General features: G+C 41.1%; 1 protein-coding gene across 1 annotated transcript; it reads left to right on the forward strand.

The window, feature by feature from the left end:
- The first annotated feature begins 863 nt into the window (after positions 1–863).
- inpp5f (inositol polyphosphate-5-phosphatase F) lies at positions 864–19326 on the forward strand. The gene is made up of 20 exons (XM_080448569.1): positions 864–1445; positions 3910–3990; positions 5313–5449; positions 6883–7011; positions 7238–7423; positions 7554–7610; positions 7887–8085; positions 8305–8484; positions 8686–8753; positions 9947–10071; positions 10170–10247; positions 10472–10592; positions 11332–11460; positions 12935–13052; positions 13150–13348; positions 14022–14093; positions 14183–14256; positions 14520–14648; positions 14853–14940; positions 15113–19326. Exons 1-20 carry the CDS (start codon positions 1349–1351, stop codon positions 16251–16253), a joined length of 3408 nt encoding a protein of 1135 aa, XP_080304695.1. The 5' UTR covers positions 864–1348; the 3' UTR covers positions 16254–19326.
- The last annotated feature ends 139 nt before the right edge of the window (positions 19327–19465 follow it).

The following is a 19465-nucleotide window of genomic DNA, read 5'->3' on the forward strand; positions in this document are numbered from 1 at the left end:
AGGCAGCTGCATTACTATGTGTCTGACTTGTATTTATTTCAGTCAAAAATTGGTCAGCCCCCCTAAAAATATATATATTATTAAATGAGATTTGTTTCTAAAAGCAGAATGTGAAATCAAATGATTAAAATGTTAAAATATAATATAGAAAAATGCATAATGTAGGCAAGAACCTTAAAGGGCAAGACCACTTTGGTAGAGGCTTGCCGTAAACTAATGCAAACAAAGTTGATTCAGACATTATAGAACATCACCAAACCCAGTACAGTTTATTTTTATTTTCATAAAAATGAAAATTTCCTGTTGATGTTGCTATTTTTATTAGGAAGAAAACCCGGACTGGATAGTAAAATCAACAGGAAGTTGTCAAGTTGACATTTTTATTTAAAAAACAAACAGTACTGGGTTTGGTGATGTTCTATATTGTCTAAATCAACTTTGTTTGTGTTCGTTTATGTGCTAAAAGAGTGACTTTGAGAGCTGAGAGATGTAAGTCAATGAGGAACATATTTTGAATTATCAATTCCTAATCAATGGAGCAATTATTTTGTATTTCTTGCCCACCTTTGGAGTTGCATCATGGCAAGTTAACAACACAACCCAAACCTCTACCAAAGTGGTCTTGCCCTTTAAATGGAAAAGTAACATGAAAGTATTGTTTTTATGGTTTACGGTTTTTGTCAATAAAACTAAATTAGTTGTAAATATAATCAAAGTGTCATTACAGTGGTGGTGCACCGGAAAAAAACAATAAGTCTTTGAGAATATTAGTTTTTACAAGAAAAGGCTGTAGCAACAAAAACAGCACCTGCTGGTATGACTCAGTCAGGTACACGTCACGTGACATTGTTTAGGAGCAGGAAACAGTCAGTCGGGTTCGTTCTGTATGAGAAAAAAAAATAAAGAAAAACAATGAAAAGGAAAAACATCGTCTCTAGGAACACTTCCACACGCACGGGACGTATAGAATGTGAGCCTCAGCAACATGTCTGCGGAACGGAACGCTTCGTTGTTCACGGAAAGGGTCATTAATATGTACATTAATCGAATTAACAGCAGATCCGACGACGAGCATCCAGCTGCTGCCGCTGCTAGCATGATGCTAGCCAGCTAGCTCAGCTCCGCCTGTGTGGTGGGAAGTGGGAACCGATCTGGGGCGAGCTAGGCACAGCTAGGCGGTAGCTAGGACCACAGCTAGGCGGTAGCTAGGTAGGGTTAGGGTAGGGTTAGGTCCTCTACCAGGGCACGGTGAGGGACATTAATTAATCTAACGTTAATTAAAGCCGAACCGACCGCAACGCGTTCGGGAGCCACTGACTGTGTTTACAGTGTACATAACCAGGACGTGATGGAGCTGTTTCAAGCCAAGGACCATTACATTCTGCAGAGCGGGGACCGGGCTCTGTGGTGTAGCCGACAGGATGGGACCATGAGCCTTAGACCTGGTAATGTATTAGAACACTGGTCTGCTCTGATAAGACAACCCGCAAGTATAGTTGGTCTAATAATAATCTATGACTGCAACCAGTGGTGTAAAGTAACTAAGTACATTTACTCAAGTACTGTACTTAAGTACAATTATGAGGTATTTTTTACTTTACTGGAGTAATTCCAATTTTCTTTTACTTCTACTCCACTACATCTCAGAGGCAAATATTGTACTTTTACTCCACTAGAATTATTTGAAAACTGTAGTTGCTAGTTACTTTGCAGATATAATTTATTATATTATAAAACATACAGTAACCACTTCAGCCCTACTTTATACATACTAGCTATTTGACAATAGCGGATCTACAAGCTGTTGTGAGCTAACAGCTTGTAGATCTACTATTTTCAAACATTTTAGTACTTTTGCTTTTGGTACTTTAAGTATATGTTGATGCCAATTCTTTTGTACTTTTACTCAAGTATCATTTTGAACACTGGCCTTTTACTTGCAACAGAGTATTTCTATATTGTGGTATTGATACTTTTACTTAAGTAAAATACCAGAGTACTTCTTCCACCACTGACTACAACTGAAAGCTGGATTGTTAGCCTTGACACTCTATATAAGTACTGTATGAGTTGACAGACATCAAGCCCAGAGCATTACATTTACAAGGATAATGTATAGTCTGGCAATGTATTGTCTTGTCTCTGGCCATGGCATGCCTCTAGTTAAATGTCACCGTAGTTGCTGTTTCTAACCTTATGTATTAACCTAGTGTAGCTGTATACCAATTCAGATTTGTGCTTACTTACATGTAAAATGCATTGTGCAACTTGAAAGTACACCGCACAGCCAGTCGGCCACACACACATGGACTCAAAAGTTGGTGTTTTGCTTCTAATGTTACACACTGAAAGTTAAACTACCACCAGGCTACTACCCTGATCGTAGTACAGACACAAGTGTCACCTTTTCTTATCAAGTTACAATATGGTGTATTTGAACTTGCACAGTTCAGTTATGTGAACATTTCCCTACGCATTCTCAATTCACGAGGCTTCTACCACCTGTCTCATAAATTCCAATCAGAAAATGTTACAGTAACTGATTTACAGTGCCTCAGATGATTATGTAGCTTACACCACAACAGATACTCATATATCTGTAGGTTTCAACTTTAACTTTGAACTTAAAGTTGAAACCCAAAAATGTATGTTATTAAAGTTAATGTGTCATTCATTGTTGGTGGAGCAGTTCACACTACATCACAGATTGATGATTAGAGCACTCCCATGGGCCCTCTTTGGCAATGGGACTGGGAGTATAAGAAAACATTTAATTTTAGGCCAACAGCCCAAAATTACAGAAAAGTGTCATCAGAGATACTAAAAGGCTGTGAATGTTGCGCTCCTTATTGGTTGAAGTCATATGGGTGTGTGCGGCCAGCCTGAACAGGTTTGGGTTGCACCACTGTTCCATTATTTAATTGGAAAAGGGTTTCCACTCCTCATGTGCCCTGCTTACACTAGTACAGTGGTGGATTTCCATGATATTACAGATTCTGAACCAGGCTGTGTGTTTTTTTAAAGTACATAAATCTAGACCTTCCTCACTGGTGGGCCCACACAGCCAATTCCCTTGTACATAGAGTTCTCTGGCTCATATAACAGGAAGAGTCATTGTATTGGGCTGCCTACAGAATATACTCCCCACCCACCCTTTGCTGGCAGCTCGTGGGGCTTCCGTTCCTTACTGTCTTTGGACACACCCTTACCATTTTAATAACTTTCTACACTATATGACTCAATTCCCCATCAGCCCTGAGTCCTGACCTAGCCAGTTTTCCTGACATGCCATTTAGACTTAAACTGGAACTCAAGTCAGGCATTTCCATGGCCATCACTTACTGCATGCTTGGCTAGATGCTTGAAAAGACTAGTAAATGAAGTAAGACTTGTTAACACTTAGATGTTTCTCGTTTGAACTAGGCTAAATCAGGCTGTGTTTGCTGTAAGCTGAATAGTCGAACTGTTTATCCAAATGTTCTTGGAACATGGCAAGCCTCCAAGCCCTGTTAACAGACTTAGTAAGGGCCTTCTGCTCATAGCATGATGTCACATGTTGCACATGAACTCTGACAAGTTGCACATGTACTCTGAGTGACTGTATCGCAAAGCATCGGAAGCATGGGAACAAAATGTTGTAGCTATTATATCCAATAGCCTCAAGAACATACTAAGCTTCAATAGTTATTTGTTAGCTTGTTTATTTTTTACAAGGTAAACCTACCTGTTTGATAATTCAGGCCTTAGTACACAAAGGTTTGCATAAGGTTTGAACATGATGCTTCATTCTGGGTTAGTTAGTTTACATCTTTACAGCCAGCTTGTATCTGGCCTGTACTGTATCTCTGCTTCATCTGCTCTCCACTTCAGAACTGAAGTTTGATTTCCATGTTCAATGTTTCATTTCAGCAACAGACCTGTTGTTAGCTTGGAACCCAGTGTGCTTGGGTATGGTGGAGGGCGTCATTGGAAAAATACAACTTCACACAGGTAAGTGAGTTATTTGAGCACATCACCCTCAGTTGTTTTCTCTGCTTTGCGTAGCTGAGAGACATAACATACATGCATAACATATTTCCTCTGTTGCTGTGAACAGGATAATTAAGATGTCTGATTATACAATGCATTTGTCACTTATGGAAGGGTGTGAAATAATTGCGTCAGCAAGTCTAGTTGTAAAGAATAGTGTGTTAACCACTTAAACCATACGTACTTCGTTAATCGGAGTCCCTCAGGGGTCTGTCCTTGTCCCACTCCTTTCCCCCCCCTACACCAACTCTCTTAGCTCTACAAGCTCACAACGAGGCACATTGCAATGTGTTGTTGTGAGCTTGTAGATCTGCTATTTTTTGCGGAATGTGTGCGTGTTATGACTTGCCCAGAATAGGGAGGCTAGGGTCCAAGTAGTTATTGGTGACTATGCTGTTGATGAAACTGTTCAACTTTATTTCACTGCAACCTGACCTACTGAATAATGATGATATATTATACACCATCAATTACATCACATACTGTTAATATTATTGTTCTACTTTATCAAGACACTGCGGGCCCAAATATACAGGATTTCACTGTTGACATCCTGTATACTGTAATCTGCTTTCTAGATCATGTTTTCTCATTTTTATCTATTCCTCCTATTCCTATCACAGTGTAAGCATATTAAGCATAATAGATAGTAAATGTGTTTCTACACTGTTGAAATACAAATGTCATCTGCTTGTTAGAATATCATGTTTTCTATCTATTCCGTCTTGCCTACTTCTGCATCAGTCATCATGACTCATATATCTTCCAGTCACATAATATGGCTTGTGAAGATGTAGGCTATATAACTTTAGAACATGTGTGACAACTGCCTTGTTGTCATCTTGTTCTCCAAGCTCGCAATTGCTTACAGATGAGTAATTTAGCTGAATGACCAGTCACCACCTTAATAGAGGAAAGCTCGTAGGATGATGACAACACAGGATTAGATACAATTATGTAGTATGTACTGTACACGATATTAGGCCTATGTGTAGGTCTGTAGGAAGTTGATCATTGGGGGGTGTGTGTGTGTGTGTGTGTGTGTGTGTGTGTGTGTGTGTGTGTGTGTGTGTACATCCTAAAAATGGCTTGATCAATTATATTATTCTAACAAATCACGTGGATTGGCATGACTTAAATGTCCATTTGCCATTTTATTGTTTATTTATAGTTTAGCTTCATCACAGCTGGTTTCGTCACACCTTTTAGAATGTGGGGAATTTAGTGCTCATGATGATGCATCCACCCCCACCCTCACCCCCTCCCCCCTTTCCTGTTGGCAGATCTTCCTCTCGGTCTTGTATTAATCCGCCAGAAAGCGCTGATCGGCCAGTTGCCAGGAGACCACAAGGTCTACAAGATCACCAAGATAGCCGTCATTCCACTGTCTGAAGAGGAACCCCTGGAGCTGGAGCTGGAGGTGTGTTAGCCAACATTGTTCTGAGTCATGTTAAGCTCTGCTCGTGGGCAGTGGTGGACAGCAACTAAGTACATTTGCTTGAGTACAGAACTTAAGTACATTATATATGTATTTCTTATTTATTTTGTAAATTGCAGTCAAGTATTTACATACTTTGTCGACCACTGCTTGTGGGATTGTATTCTAATCATTTTTCTTCAGCTCTCTGAAGCTTGAGTTCTACTCTGGCATTCAAAATAGACAGTGAATCTACAAGCTCATGCGATACATCGCGTTGTGAGCTTGTAGCTTGGCCATTTTGGGGTAAATTAAGCCTGACTCTGTTGATACAGGTATTCTTCTTCAGTGTACCCATGCAGACCATTTATATGAGTTAGTATGATGTATAATTCATCTCTCAGGATGGGCTGACACTGCTACAAAGTGAAATGGGCTGCAAAATAAATTTGATTTCATTAACGTACATTAATGCAAAGAGATCTCAGAGGAATCAGTATATTGCTAAGATTTCAGTCTTTCAGGGGAGCTTCATGGATGATGAGGAGGAGTATTTTCAAGTGAGTAATATCACAGTTGGATAGTCATTCTTAGATGTGTTTTTAGTCCCCTGCCTAAAATACATCCTCCCATACTGCAGAATGATTATTCCTCTCCTGCGAGAGATCCCTGTAGTTTATTAGTAGTTGGAGGTTTGTTTTAAGGCAGTAGTGTGATTATCTGGAATACTGTTATTTTTGTTGTTGTTGTAGCTTTAATCCTAGTTAGAAGTTTTAGAGTATTATTCAGGTTGTAAATCCCATTTGGCCCACCATAGCTTTGATCCATAGCGCTTGAGTTGTTTTGAGTGATTTGAGTGTTTGTTTCAGTGTTTTTGAGTGTTTGGGTCCAAGCTAGAGCTCTTCATGGGTAATAGAATCTGAACCGAACCAGACCCGATTGACCATAATAAACCACAGACCCGAACCTGCACAGGTCTCGGGCATTGTAAGACCTAGTCCAAGCGGTGCTGGGGGTAAAGTTCGTGCCCACTACCATGTTTGCAGGTGGAAGGCCGGCAGGGAAGGTGAAGTAGTGACTCCTACATTTTGGTCGAGGTGCCTGTTCAGCAGGTAGTGTAACTGGGCAGGATAGCATGTTCCTCTGCACGTGTTCTGCCCTTCTGGTAAAACTCCTCAATGTCACGTGAAAAGGACCAGCTGGCTACACCATGTTGTGTACTGGAGGAGACACATGGTTGTCTTCTACACCCTCCCCAAGTCCAACAAGTAGGGGTTGGCAGTGACAGGGACTATACACATGGTGGGAATTGGCAATGACTAAATTGTGGATTAGGAAAAAAACAACCAATATATATGCAATTTAGTAAAATAAAACTTTAAAATGCAAACGATTATGGTATTACCAAACTGGTCCAATCATCAAACTTTTTTCAGCTTTGCAAGAAGCATCACTTTGGAATCGACAGACCAGAGAAACTGACCCAGTCTCCAGATGAGTCCAAGTTCATGAAAACCTTCAGTCAGATCAAATCCAATGTGGGCGTTCCCGTCAACAAGAAAAAGGTAGGCTCTGTTTTTCCCGCTACGTTTTTCCACACACCTTTTCCTGCACAGTAAAATCCTCAGTGTTAATTTAACAATGAGAGTACAAGACTACAAGTACTCTAAGAGCACGAAAAACTTTGTCATCGTTAAAGGTGAAATATTCTCCTAGAACTACTCCTTCTTCTCTGTGTCAACTTATTGCTGTCTCTACTCTCCTTCCCTATCCACCCACTACCCAATCTAGTATACCCCTGCTTCCCAGGTCAAAGAGAACAAGGAGAAGGAGCGTCTGGAGAGGAGGTTACTTGATGAGCTCTACAAGATCTTCATGGATTTCGACTCCTTCTACTACAGCTTGACCTACGACCTCACTAACACCGTGCAGCGCCAGGGAGACTGTGACAGGTCCAACCTGCCCCTATGGAAACAGGTTAGGCACTGTTATTACTGAGCACAGAGAAATGTGTGGAAGGTGTTGATTTTTTGTATTCTTACTGTCATTTTACACAATGTGCTCTTGCATCTATGTTCGTTGCAACAAGTTCTTAATGTTTTGTCAGGTGGATGACAGGTTCTTCTGGAATAAACACATGATCCAGGAGCTTATTGACCTTCAGGTAAAGGACTTAATGTTGCATCGTTAAATAGATTTCTTCTGTAAAAGCACAGACAGCCATGGCATGTATAGGCCTGTCACAATTATTACACAATCGTGACAGCCCTAGCCATGTAGGCTTACATATGGCAGTTACTTCTGTTCACTCTGGGTAACTGCCAGAACTTAATCTGCATAACATGAAAATACCTTGTGATAACTGATAATGGTTTTGACATTTGCAGGCCTGGATATTTACATAAACTCACCCATTTGTCCTCTGCCTTAAATGCTCCAGGTCCCGGAAGTAGACTTCTGGGTCCTGCCAATCCTCCAGGGCTTTGTCCAGATTGAGGAGCTGGTGGTAAACTACAACGAGTCCTCTGACGAGGAGAGGAGCAGCCCAGAGACGACGCCGGGCCAGGCCACCTGCGTGGACGACATCCACCCCCGCTTTACTGTGGCCATCATCTCCCGACGCAGCCGACACCGTGCAGGTACAGCACACAGCTAGAGCACAGATAAGACTGGAAAGATCACACAATGCACTGTGCAGTTTGGACACATTTCTATTCCTCAACAAAATATGATTTGTATTATTAGCTAATAAACAGTACATGTTTTTTTTTTGGTGTGCGTGTTTTTATGAGACTAATGTGAAGGATACTTTATTACATGGGTAAGCTTCAGTTAATAAAGATTCTTTCTCGCCAAAGGGATGCGGTACAAACGCAGAGGAGTGGACACAGATGGTCACGTGGCCAACTATGTGGAGACCGAGCAGCTGATTCACGTGCACAGCCACACGCTGTCCTTTGTGCAGAGCCGCGGCTCAGTGCCCGTCTTTTGGAGCCAGGCGGGCTACCGGTACAACCCCCGGCCTCGTTTGGAGAAAGGTCAGTGTGCTGACTGTGCTCTGCACACTATTCAGAACTCCCATGGCCTCACACTGAGCTGCACACACCGAGCTGCTTGTTATCACTTTATTGGCAAAAATAGCACCTCACAAAGATGTAAACAATCTCACAGAATGGTTTGCCTGTAGCTCTATTACTGCTAAAAGAATGATCAACAAGTGTCCTTTTCTGGTGTTTCAGGGGAGAAAGAGACCATTCCTTACTTTGCTTCCCACTTTGACGAACAGCTGAAGCTCTACACAAAGCAGGTGAGATGCACGACCAGTATGCATCTGTGCTTGGCAAAGATTTGAAGGGTTTTGTGTATTCCTTTGTCTTAGTCTGTGTATCAACCAAACTATCCTTATATTAGCAAGAATTTGGTATGCTAAAGCTAATGTCATTTATTTAGCCAGACTCATGGATATCATGTGTTTCAATGTGAGTGGATGAATTTGCTGCCATTTCTCTGATCAGTTATGAATAGTATCAATGTTGTAAGTAATTAGGTCGTACTGGCTTATTGTCGGTATCAGCTGAGCAACAAGAGCGTTTATCCCCTTTACATTGCACTAGACCCCTGGGAGATGGATTGCTGAGGTGCAACGCCACACCTACAGTCCACTCCCAGTACAAGTAGTTACCCAAGCTGTGCTACTCATATGCTTATGCTTGAGTTGGTAGTGCCCGAGTAGCTGTGATTCAAAGGCGAGTGCTCTACCAACTGAGCTACCCGGACATGATTATTATAATATTAATGATATTTAATTATTAATTATTAATGATAATTAATGATAAATCAAACCTAGCATCTGTTTAAAAATCTAAATAACATTCTTCGCATGTGTGCTCAAACAAACAGTAAGTCTATAAATAACGTGAACCAACATACATGAATGTTTAGTATAAATGTCAAGAAATAGGCAACAAGAAGTAATACAAGGAATAAGGAGTGCTAGGGAGTGAGGTATAGTCTGAAGAGGTGAGTTTTCACACTGCAGTGGAAAATGGCGAGTGAGTCTGCAGTCCTGACTGAGGGGGGAGGTCATTTCACAGCTTGGGAGCCAGGAGGGAGAAGAGTCTAGGACGCTTGGAGCAATGGTCAGGGTGTCGTAGGAAAGGGAGGGACATATGTCCTGTGTTAGCTGAAGTGCACAGGGTTGTAGGGGGTGAACAAGTTCAGCTTTGTATGTATTCCAGGTCTCATGATGAGAGATAAATACAACATTTAAATGTGTATGTTTTCTGAGTGCTTTGCAGAGGGGAGGTGCAAACGGCTGTCACTTTCATGTCTCTAGTTAGTATGTAGCATCTTACTTTAAGCCAATGTCTATGTTTTGTGTAGCAATGGCTGCATTAAATCATTGAACAGATGGGGCGATATTGTACCAGGCTAAAGTACTGTGCTAAGCAGAGGGCTAATTAAATAGATTGATAATTGTTTGTTCTCATCATGTATTAGGTCATCGTTAACTTAGTGGACCAAGGTGGACGAGAGAAGGTGATCGGTGATTCATATCTCAAACAAGTCCTCCTATACAACAATCCAAACCTCACATATGTCTCATTTGACTTCCACGAACACTGGTAAGAGATGCACTACGGAAAGTAGACTTTTACCCTACTAACTATTCTGTAGTGTATTTACTTCCCCTATTCTTTTTCCTCTCCTTCCTGTTCCTCAGCCGAGGTATGAAGTTTGAGAACGTGCAAACGCTGACCGATGCCATCTCTGACATCATCATTGACATGAAATGGGGCTGGTGAGTGTCACTGTCAAGGTTTTCATGATACTTTGAAAACATGCTAAGAACTTTCTCTCATATTCTTTGATAGTAGCATGATTGTACTACATGGAAAATAACACTGGTCAACTTTAAGCAGGCTGTAATGCATGTTGGGATTCCTCCCTTGTTATTGGGATTAAAACTGATTAAAATCTGAATTCCATGAATGCATGCTAAATGATTGTACCTTCCTGTGTTAGGGTTGATCAAGCGGGAGTCATATCCCGGCAGGAAGGCATATTCCGGGTCAACTGCATGGACTGTCTTGACCGGACCAATGTAGTTCAGGCTGCTATTGCTCGAGCAGTGATGGAACATCAGGTGAGATTTTTTTACCCCCTCTAGCCTGCGTCCATCCCATTAAGATTATTATTTATATTTTTTTTTGTGCAATTTCTGCTTTATTAGATGGTAGAGAGACAGGAAACCAAGGTCAGAGAGAAGGGAAACATGTGAACAGGGGTGGGTGGAGTATGGAAATCTGTACTCAAGTCCAAGTACAATTACTCCCATAACAAATTACTCAGGTAAAAGTAAAAATTACCATTTGAGAAATCTACTCAAGTAAAAAGTACCTGGTTACTTTCCTTTCTTGCATTTTTAGAGGGGGGGCTTCTATCCAACTCATATGCAAGACATGTGGTCCGTGCACAAACTGGTTGAGACACCAGGGACCCCCTGGGTCCGTCCCTTAGAATAGAACATTTTTCACACATTAGTCATGAGCTATGATTCATGAGGACTGGCACCATAATCTTTGGGGCTGCTTGTTTGAATTAATCTCTAGCTGGACAAGCAATATTTCAAACCTGAGCCTATCATTACTTAGCTGCTTTGCTGGCATGAAGACAAGTGCATACAGGATGGACAATATTCAGCATACAAATGAGTTGAGAGCTCCATGCATCAAAGTTCAGACAGCCTTCTCACAGGACACCCCTAACAGTCCCATGAGTCATAACATATGGTCATGTTATGGTCACTGATGTCACACTAGTGACAAAGGGCCCGTGGCGACTAAAACCTCTCTCTTCTCTTCGTCTACCTCATCTTCCTGCAGCTGAAGAAGCTGGGTGTGATGCCTCCAGAGCAGCCCCTTCCTCCTAAGTGCTACAGGATCTATCAGGTCATGTGGGCCAACAATGGAGACACCATTAGCAGACAGTATGCTGGCACAGCTGCCCTCAAGGTACGTATCTCATTATTGCTTATGCAAACTAACTCTTCTCTGTGTCAGTGGGCATTTCAGTTTGTCATCGTCCTCGATAGTTTGAGGCTATTCATTTAGACAAAGTAATATTTGCTCTGGCTCACTTGCAGGAGTCCTCATTATGCAGTGCTGCAGACAGTGCATACGTTATGGCTCGTCCTGATGTCATCCACCCTTTAAAATAACAAGATAGGGTCTGATAATAGCATGACTTCATGTGGCCAGTCTGACATCAGTCATCTATGATGTATCTATGACGTATGACTCCATATTTGGACAAAGTTTCAGCCCAATCTGACTGACCAATCTGATTTAGATTTAAAAATATAAAAAAATATGTATTTAAAGAAAATGTGTGGAGGTACAGCACCACCGTGGCCTGCTGACCGCATGCACAAGACATTTGGTGGTGATCTGTCTGGCAGTTTGCAAGATTAGCCCCAGACAACACAAACACATGCACAGACTCACAAACAGACCCCTTTCTAGATGGCTTTGCCTCCTACAGAGTACAGACTACCAGCCTGAAATCCAGACTGATTCGCTTCGTTCAGCTAAACGGTGCAGGTCAGTCTGGATTCCTGGCTAACAGACTAGAGCCATGCCATAAAGCTTGGAAGACCATGGTTCAGATTAGAAAGCATACATTGGCTATAACCTGATAAGATAATTAAAGCAGGGTCTATTTCTGACAGATAATCCTAACTGCAAGAATTTCACCCTGAGGGATCAATAGAATGTTATCTTATCTCTTATCTTAAATGAGCACATTGTCCTTGTGCTTGTCCTGTTCTTGCTACCAGAATCTGAGTTTTGTTTTTCTGTCCGTAAATGGAGTTAAGAACTGTAAAATAATTGTATAACCTTTTTAAAGGACCATACCAGTGGTCTGGCTTGTTTAGTCTGTTGACTACAACTAAACTTATATACTTGGTATTACTGATGACCATTTTACAAAGCAAAGTTTGTTTGATTAGTCAACATGCAGAAACTTGCTTGAATAAGCTAATGCAACAAGCAAAATATCATTGATCATGTTAATTTAGTTTTTCAAAGTTATGTTAGCGTTATCGTTTCAATCTATTATAAAGCTGATTGATTAGAAAAATCTAGGTGTAAATAGTCCTTGGAGAAGAAATTGATTTACGAATGAAATTCAAACATCCATGACTTATTAGCCGTGCAATTATGTTTGGCCAACATTGACTCACTTTGAGTACTTTCAGTGAGATTTAACTTTGTGCAAAATAAAATTGGGCCATTAAGAGGAAAATGGTCTTTTGTTACAATGTACAATAGATTGCTCACGCTGTGAATAGATAACATTTATTGAAACCACTATAGTCCTTAAACTCTGTAAAGGTTGCAGAAAGTTCTGTTTGCAAAGGATCAAGAGTAGCAGGAGTTGGACTACATTAATATGAACACTGTTTTTATCCGTCTTTCATTGTAGGGTGATTTCACAAGAACGGGGGAGAGAAAGCTGGCTGGTGTGATGAAGGATGGAGTGAACTCTGCCAATCGTTACTATCTGAACCGCTTTAGGGACGCGTACAGACAAGCAGTCATTGGTAGGGAAAACTGTAGCATTCCAGTTGCATTTGCCTGACTCCAAAACAGGTCTTTCAGCCTAATCAACACCTCTCTCACGTCTCCCTCCCACCACAGACTTAATGATGGGCCACCCGGTGACAGAGGACCTGTACTCCATTTTCAGTAAAGAGAAGGAGCATGAGGAGAAAGAGAAGGAAAGCCAGAGGGGAGCCCAGGAGCAGGTCAGCCTCCTGCTACAGACGTACATGCAGCTGCTGCTGCCTGACGATGAAAAGTTCCATGGGGGCTGGGCCCTCATCAACTCTGACATGAGGTTAGTGAATCAGACCAGGGAGCTGAGCCATGCTGTTGTGTTAAAAGGCTGCTGACTTTTACTTTGTTAGTTAAATTAAGTTTGGCATCAGAGCTGATTGATTGATTGTGTATTTCAAACTGAAATCACTTCCAAAATGAAACACAGACCTGAATAGTTTTTAGGGTTTAGGGTTAACCTAGGCTTGCGTGGCCAGGCTACGAGTCTGGAACTACACCTCCCGAAAGCTGAGAAGGGAAACTGTGTTGTATTCTTTTTTTATTTCAGTTCAGTAAATGAAAACTGAAACTAGCTTTAGGTAGCAAATCCAACACAATAAAAAATATTGCATGGTTATCTTTTGCCAAAGTTACGTTATCGTTATTGCAAAGCATGGATCGATTGAAAAGTCTAGCCAAAAATGGACACTGGAAAAGATTGATTTACAAACAACATTAATGTGACCATGAGTTCTTAACCATGCAGTAATGTTAAGCCAACATTGACTCAATGATTCATGCTGGGTTAGGTAGCGTTTTAAAGACTTTTAATGACAAAATACATAAAAACAAAGCCATTAACAGGGAAATGGTGTATGTTTGATATACAGCATATGGCCGAAGCTTTGAAATATGTACTGACTACCTATCGTAGTTATGGAAAGTTCACAATATATGAATTCTCCTTTCACTAGCCTTATAGATGCAACCAACAAAGATGTGGACGTCCTGCTGCTTCTATCCAACAATGCTTACTACATTGCCTAGTAAGTAATGCCTCTATAAATATTTTTAGTTTGTTAACAGTTTGTTATTGTGGGGCCACTTAACATTTGTGTCATTTTCTAATTTACAGCTATGATGACGAAGCAGACAAAGTCAACCAGTACCAACGCCTCAATTTAGATGGTTTGGAAAAGATTGAAATTGGTAAGGAGTCAGTTATGTTGAAAGAAGTGAAGTCTCATTCTGTTCAGTTAAATCACCCAACCCTTCCCTAAAGTGCCTCAGATTCTTGAGAATGATTTATACTTCTTCATACAATGGTGTCACGCACCAAAAATATCAGATCTACAAGCTCACAACGTATCACAGATGCAACGCGTTTGGAGCTTGTAGGAGCACAAACGGGGCATTATGTAAACGGCACACCAATAACATGCTGATTGTATAACCTCTGTGTTCTTTTGCAGGTCCGGAGCCCACTCTGTTTGGGAAGCCAAAGTTCTGCTGTATGCGCCTGCACTATAGGACTGAGGAGACAAGCGGATACTTTCACACATTGCGAGCAGCAACTCGCAATCCTGAGGATGATGGAAAAGGTAGTGTGTGATTCTCCTTACCCTAAATATTGGTGTTTTAAAGAGTAGTGTAGTAGTAGAGTAATGTGGGAAGCAGGGATCATAAAAACACGAGTATATGCAGTGTATGGTGCAACTCATCGTTTTTATCTTTAAAATGAGGTTGCATTATTCACTCTTACATATTAAAAACAGACCTGTTTGTGACTTCCATTGTTATATCAGATACGCTACAGTGCATTGCTGAGATGCTTCGGATAACAAAACAAGCCATGGGGCTGGACATGATAGTGGTTGAGAAGAAGCTGGAGAGGTGAGGAGTCATTCATTTTGTTTTCCATGCTTGTCCCGCTTTATTCATGTTAATTATTTTCTTATACATTTAATAAACTGCTTTCTACATGTATATCATTATATAAACCTTTTTTTGTCCACCGCGAACAAAATCTGTAGCCAGTATACTCACACTGACACATCTTTTCCAGGCGGCAGAGCAAACCTCATGAGGATATAATGGGCATACAGAGCAAAACCACAGACCAGGTCCATGGTAGCTCTGGACTGGCGCAGGGCAAAAGCTTTCTCCTGAATAAATTCTCCTCACTCAATCAGAAGGTGAAGCAGACCAAGACTAACGTCAACATCGGCCCCTTCAAACCCCTTGGAAAGCTTGGCAACTTCTCCAAGCCTGATGTAAAGGTGAACTTCCTTAAGCCCACCATGCACGTGAACCTTTGGAAGTCAGACAGCAGCTTGGAGAACATTGGAACCGGGGCCCATAAGGATCTCGGTGACGACAACTCTGAGATCTCCTCTGACTCTGAATCATACAACTCTGACCCAGAGCACCCATGCTCTGGCTCCATGGAAAATGTGGACTATGTGCTACCCAGCTGTGGCATTGTGGCATCAAACCCACGGCTAGGCAGCCGCTCCCAGTCCATTGGCAGCACAGATCTTAACATCCCCTCTGTCATCCGAGTCACTGGGTGTGAAGACAAGCAGGAAACCCTGTACCAAGTCGGGGACGACATGTCCCCCGGAGCTGCCTCGGTGGGTGAAGAAGCCATCCTGATTGACTTTGGAACCCCCATTGAAGCCTACTGCCACCAGTTTGCTCAGGACGCACAGACCAAACCTGTCGAGGTGTTTGGCGAGGAGCAGCCAGCAGTTGTTGGCCCACAGAAACCCCCAGTGCCTCTGCAAACTAAGGGCCCATCAGACTCAAATGAGCAGCCAGGAGATCAGAACCAGGAGCCCCAGCTCCCCAGGCCGTCCCAGCTGGACGTCCAGTCCACTACTTCCAACACAAGCCAACTGACGGTACAGAAGCCCTCCTCAGCCGTCTCAGGAGGCCCTCAGCGGAGTCCGGCTTCTCAAATGGAGGGCACCCTCGGTCCCTCGCCCGGCGACAGCAACGGCAGCCGAGTGGTGTCCCCCTTTGCCAAGATCAAGAGCTCGATGGTGCAGGTGGCCAGTTTCACTCAGGCTGGTCTTACCCAGGGCATAAACTTTGCCGTGGCGAAGGTGCAGAAGAGCCCAGAGCCGGACGCTGTCAATGAGACCCAAGAGAAAGACCTGAAGGCAATGTTTACACAGTGCCAGACCAGGATCATTCAGATCTAGCGCTTTCCTTGTAGCTCCAGCAGGATTCTGTAGTAGTATATACCGTACATTAACTTCCACTATGGTAGCATAAGCTTGCACAAAGGGCCACTACTCGGCTAAGAACCCTGCTTTTAAACTGACCCCTTAGTTGAACTGAAAAATGTTTACAAAGAATCTTGTACAGAACATAAGTGTATCTAATTCTGACAAGACAATGACTATAGTATGTTTACATGCACACAAAAAATGCAATTATTCCTTCCTTCCTTGGTTAAGCTATTGTCATGCATAGCAAAAGAAGAAAGTGTCATTCTCATTTAGTCACACATGCTCAAACCAGTTGACAGAAATCAGTCAGTTGTTGCCTTTAGGCTATGAGCAATATTAATAACATCCCTCCTTTAGTAAACGTCAATCTTGATTAGGTATGATATTTATGTTGCTTCCGTTAGGCGTATCCCTTTACTACTGCTTGAGAAGTATGTAGGCTGGACATAAAGATGTAGATGAAGAAAATGTATAGTCACATATATTGTACAGAAAGATAGGCATGTAAAGTTAAACAACAATGCAATATATTCAAGGTATGATAGGAATGTGTCATAAGTATAGATTTGCTGACATGCTCTGGTTCTGGTTTGTATATACAGCCAAAATCTAAAATATGGTTAATATTGCGGCATTCTGTGTTTTAAGTGCCGTATGAATACTCATATTATGAGTAACTTGAGTAATGTAATTGGAGACAGAATTAACATGATTCATGTTTTAAGCCATGTACACTTATGGTCAGAATCTCATGATCATATCCTAATTGGAGAATTTATGTGCATGTAAACATATGACTGTCCTTAGTCCTTGCGAGTTTCTTTTCAATTGATTGCCCTCTATGCTTGCATGTGAGGTTCGATGTGGCAGGTAAATACTGACTGCATGGTGAAAGATCAACTCTGTAACTCCGTACCGTGTGCAGGTCACTTATTGGCATTTGTGGTTATAGGCCACATCTATAGCTGCATTTCTAAACAGTGGTGGTAGAATCTGACCAAATGTGTTGTGATTTCAAAAGGCAGTTCTGTGTTTCACATTACCCTTTGTATAGCCATAAGAAAACAAACAAGGAAAGGCATAGTTGGGCCTATGTAATATCAGTGTTGTCAAGTGTAACCTAGGAAATAATATACTACTGTAGAAATTAATGACCACACAAGATCTTAGTAAGAGTATACTGTTTGATATGTACAGTGAGTATTGTATGTATATCTGTCCCCTGAGTAGAACCTTTCAATTTACCAATTATATATAGTATATACGTATATATACAATACACATATATTTATGGACATGAGGGGTATCGTCATACACTTTGGCTTTTGTATTGATGCTAGAGTGGCAGCTTATGTTTGAAAGGGTATGAGTATTTTATTTTGACAAGGATTCCCAATACGATGACCCTTAACCATGAATAACCAGATGTATACTGGTTAGAGCTGTTGTTTTTTGATAATGTGTGAATAGAATTTTGTTAATATGCTAAATGGTTGTACTAAATGTCTCTGACGGTGCGTTTGAGCGAAGTTCTCAGTCCGCGTTATTCATTAATGTTGCATGTTTGACAAAGACTGAAGAGTAGCATAAAGGTATATGCAATGAGCCCCGCCCGAACATTAGAAACACTGTTTGATGCTTTATGCACTCCCCGAAATCTAAAACATACTGTACTTGCCTTAACAGGAACTTCAAGTGGGATTGTGTGTATCAGGTATTTATGGCAAAATCTACCTTTTTAACTCTGTTCTTACATGTTACATTTTTTTTGTTGGTGTACTGTATATGGTAGGAAATCATTTCAGGGAGGGTTGTTTTATGTCGATAAACTTTAACTTGGGATATTTCTAGCAACTCTTGAGGAACTGAAATGGTCTGTTGGTTGTGTGTGTACAGTGTACTACACTGTATGTGTGGGCTTTTAGGTTAGAGAATCCCTGCTGCTGCTTGTATTTAGGCGTGCTCTCTTTAGACCTCGATAAAATATACCATGTGCTACCATGCTGCAAGCGTCAGTACATCATATACTGCGGTTTGTTAACCTCATTAGATGAGGTTTTGCATCATTTAAGGCTTGGTAATGGTCTCCCTCCCATCGGACCGAAATACGAGCTACGGTATAGGAATCTATTCTAGGACACTTGATTCTGGTGTCGTACTGTATATAATATTGGTATCCATTTACTGTATCATAGTGTCTAAGTAGGAATATCCCAAGATAAAGATTGACAACTTTAATGTTTTGTGTTTTATTTAATTTAGTTTTTAATGGTGATATTTGCCGCTCTGTTCTGCATTCAGCTGGCACACCAGTAGTTTAAAGCCTATGACAGATGTATTTTTGAACTGATCCATCGTGTTGCTGTGACACGTGGGTGGACTGTCCTGCTTTGTGGGCACTGCATTGTGTTGTGGCTGGCTCATCAGTTACTAAACCTGCTGATATTGTCTGGTGTTGCCAAAGAGCTTTAAGATGAATAGGAAGAGTGGGAGAGTTGTTATGTAAGGCTTTAACATAAGAGGAACGGGTGGGTTTTTAAACCAATTAATGAAAACAATCTTCATTTACTAATGCAAATGGTGGAACTGCTCCACCGGAGACTAATCTGTTACCTAAATTTGCTAATATCTTAGGAGCATTTATCTTTATTAACATTCCTGTGAGATTTGACCACAATGCTAGAGGGGTATCTTGAGATTTTTCGTTATATGCAAAAGCTGTCATATTTATTTTTAATCTTACTTTTGTTGGGTGAGTTTTTTTTTTTTACACACCAAGTGCTTTTGAAACCAACTTTTCATTTGTTGTCTGTGGTTGACTTTACCCATGAGGATCCCGTCCATAGATAATGTAGAATGATATTTGCGTTATCATGTGCTGAGGTTTAAATGTATGATTGCACTGCATTGAGCACATTTTCCAACATTAGTATCATGTCGTTTTGAATGTCTGTGGTTGTAGTTCACTTTAACAGCTGACTGTTGTCATGTTTTTCCATGGTGTACTCAAATTTTATTGAATATAAAAAAATATTTATTCTTACCCTCTTCAGGTGTGGTACTTAATGTAACAAAGCACTGTACACTTTCAGGGGACAAAAGTGGGGCATAGCAGTAACTAATTGGTTACTGCATCAAAAACATGATTGTTCCTGGCTAACCACGATTTCAAAAATAACGAA

Source organism: Gymnoscopelus braueri (assembly GCF_963280865.1).
Source record: "Gymnoscopelus braueri genome assembly, chromosome: 14".
NCBI classification, from domain to species: Eukaryota; Metazoa; Chordata; class Actinopteri; order Myctophiformes; family Myctophidae; genus Gymnoscopelus; species Gymnoscopelus braueri.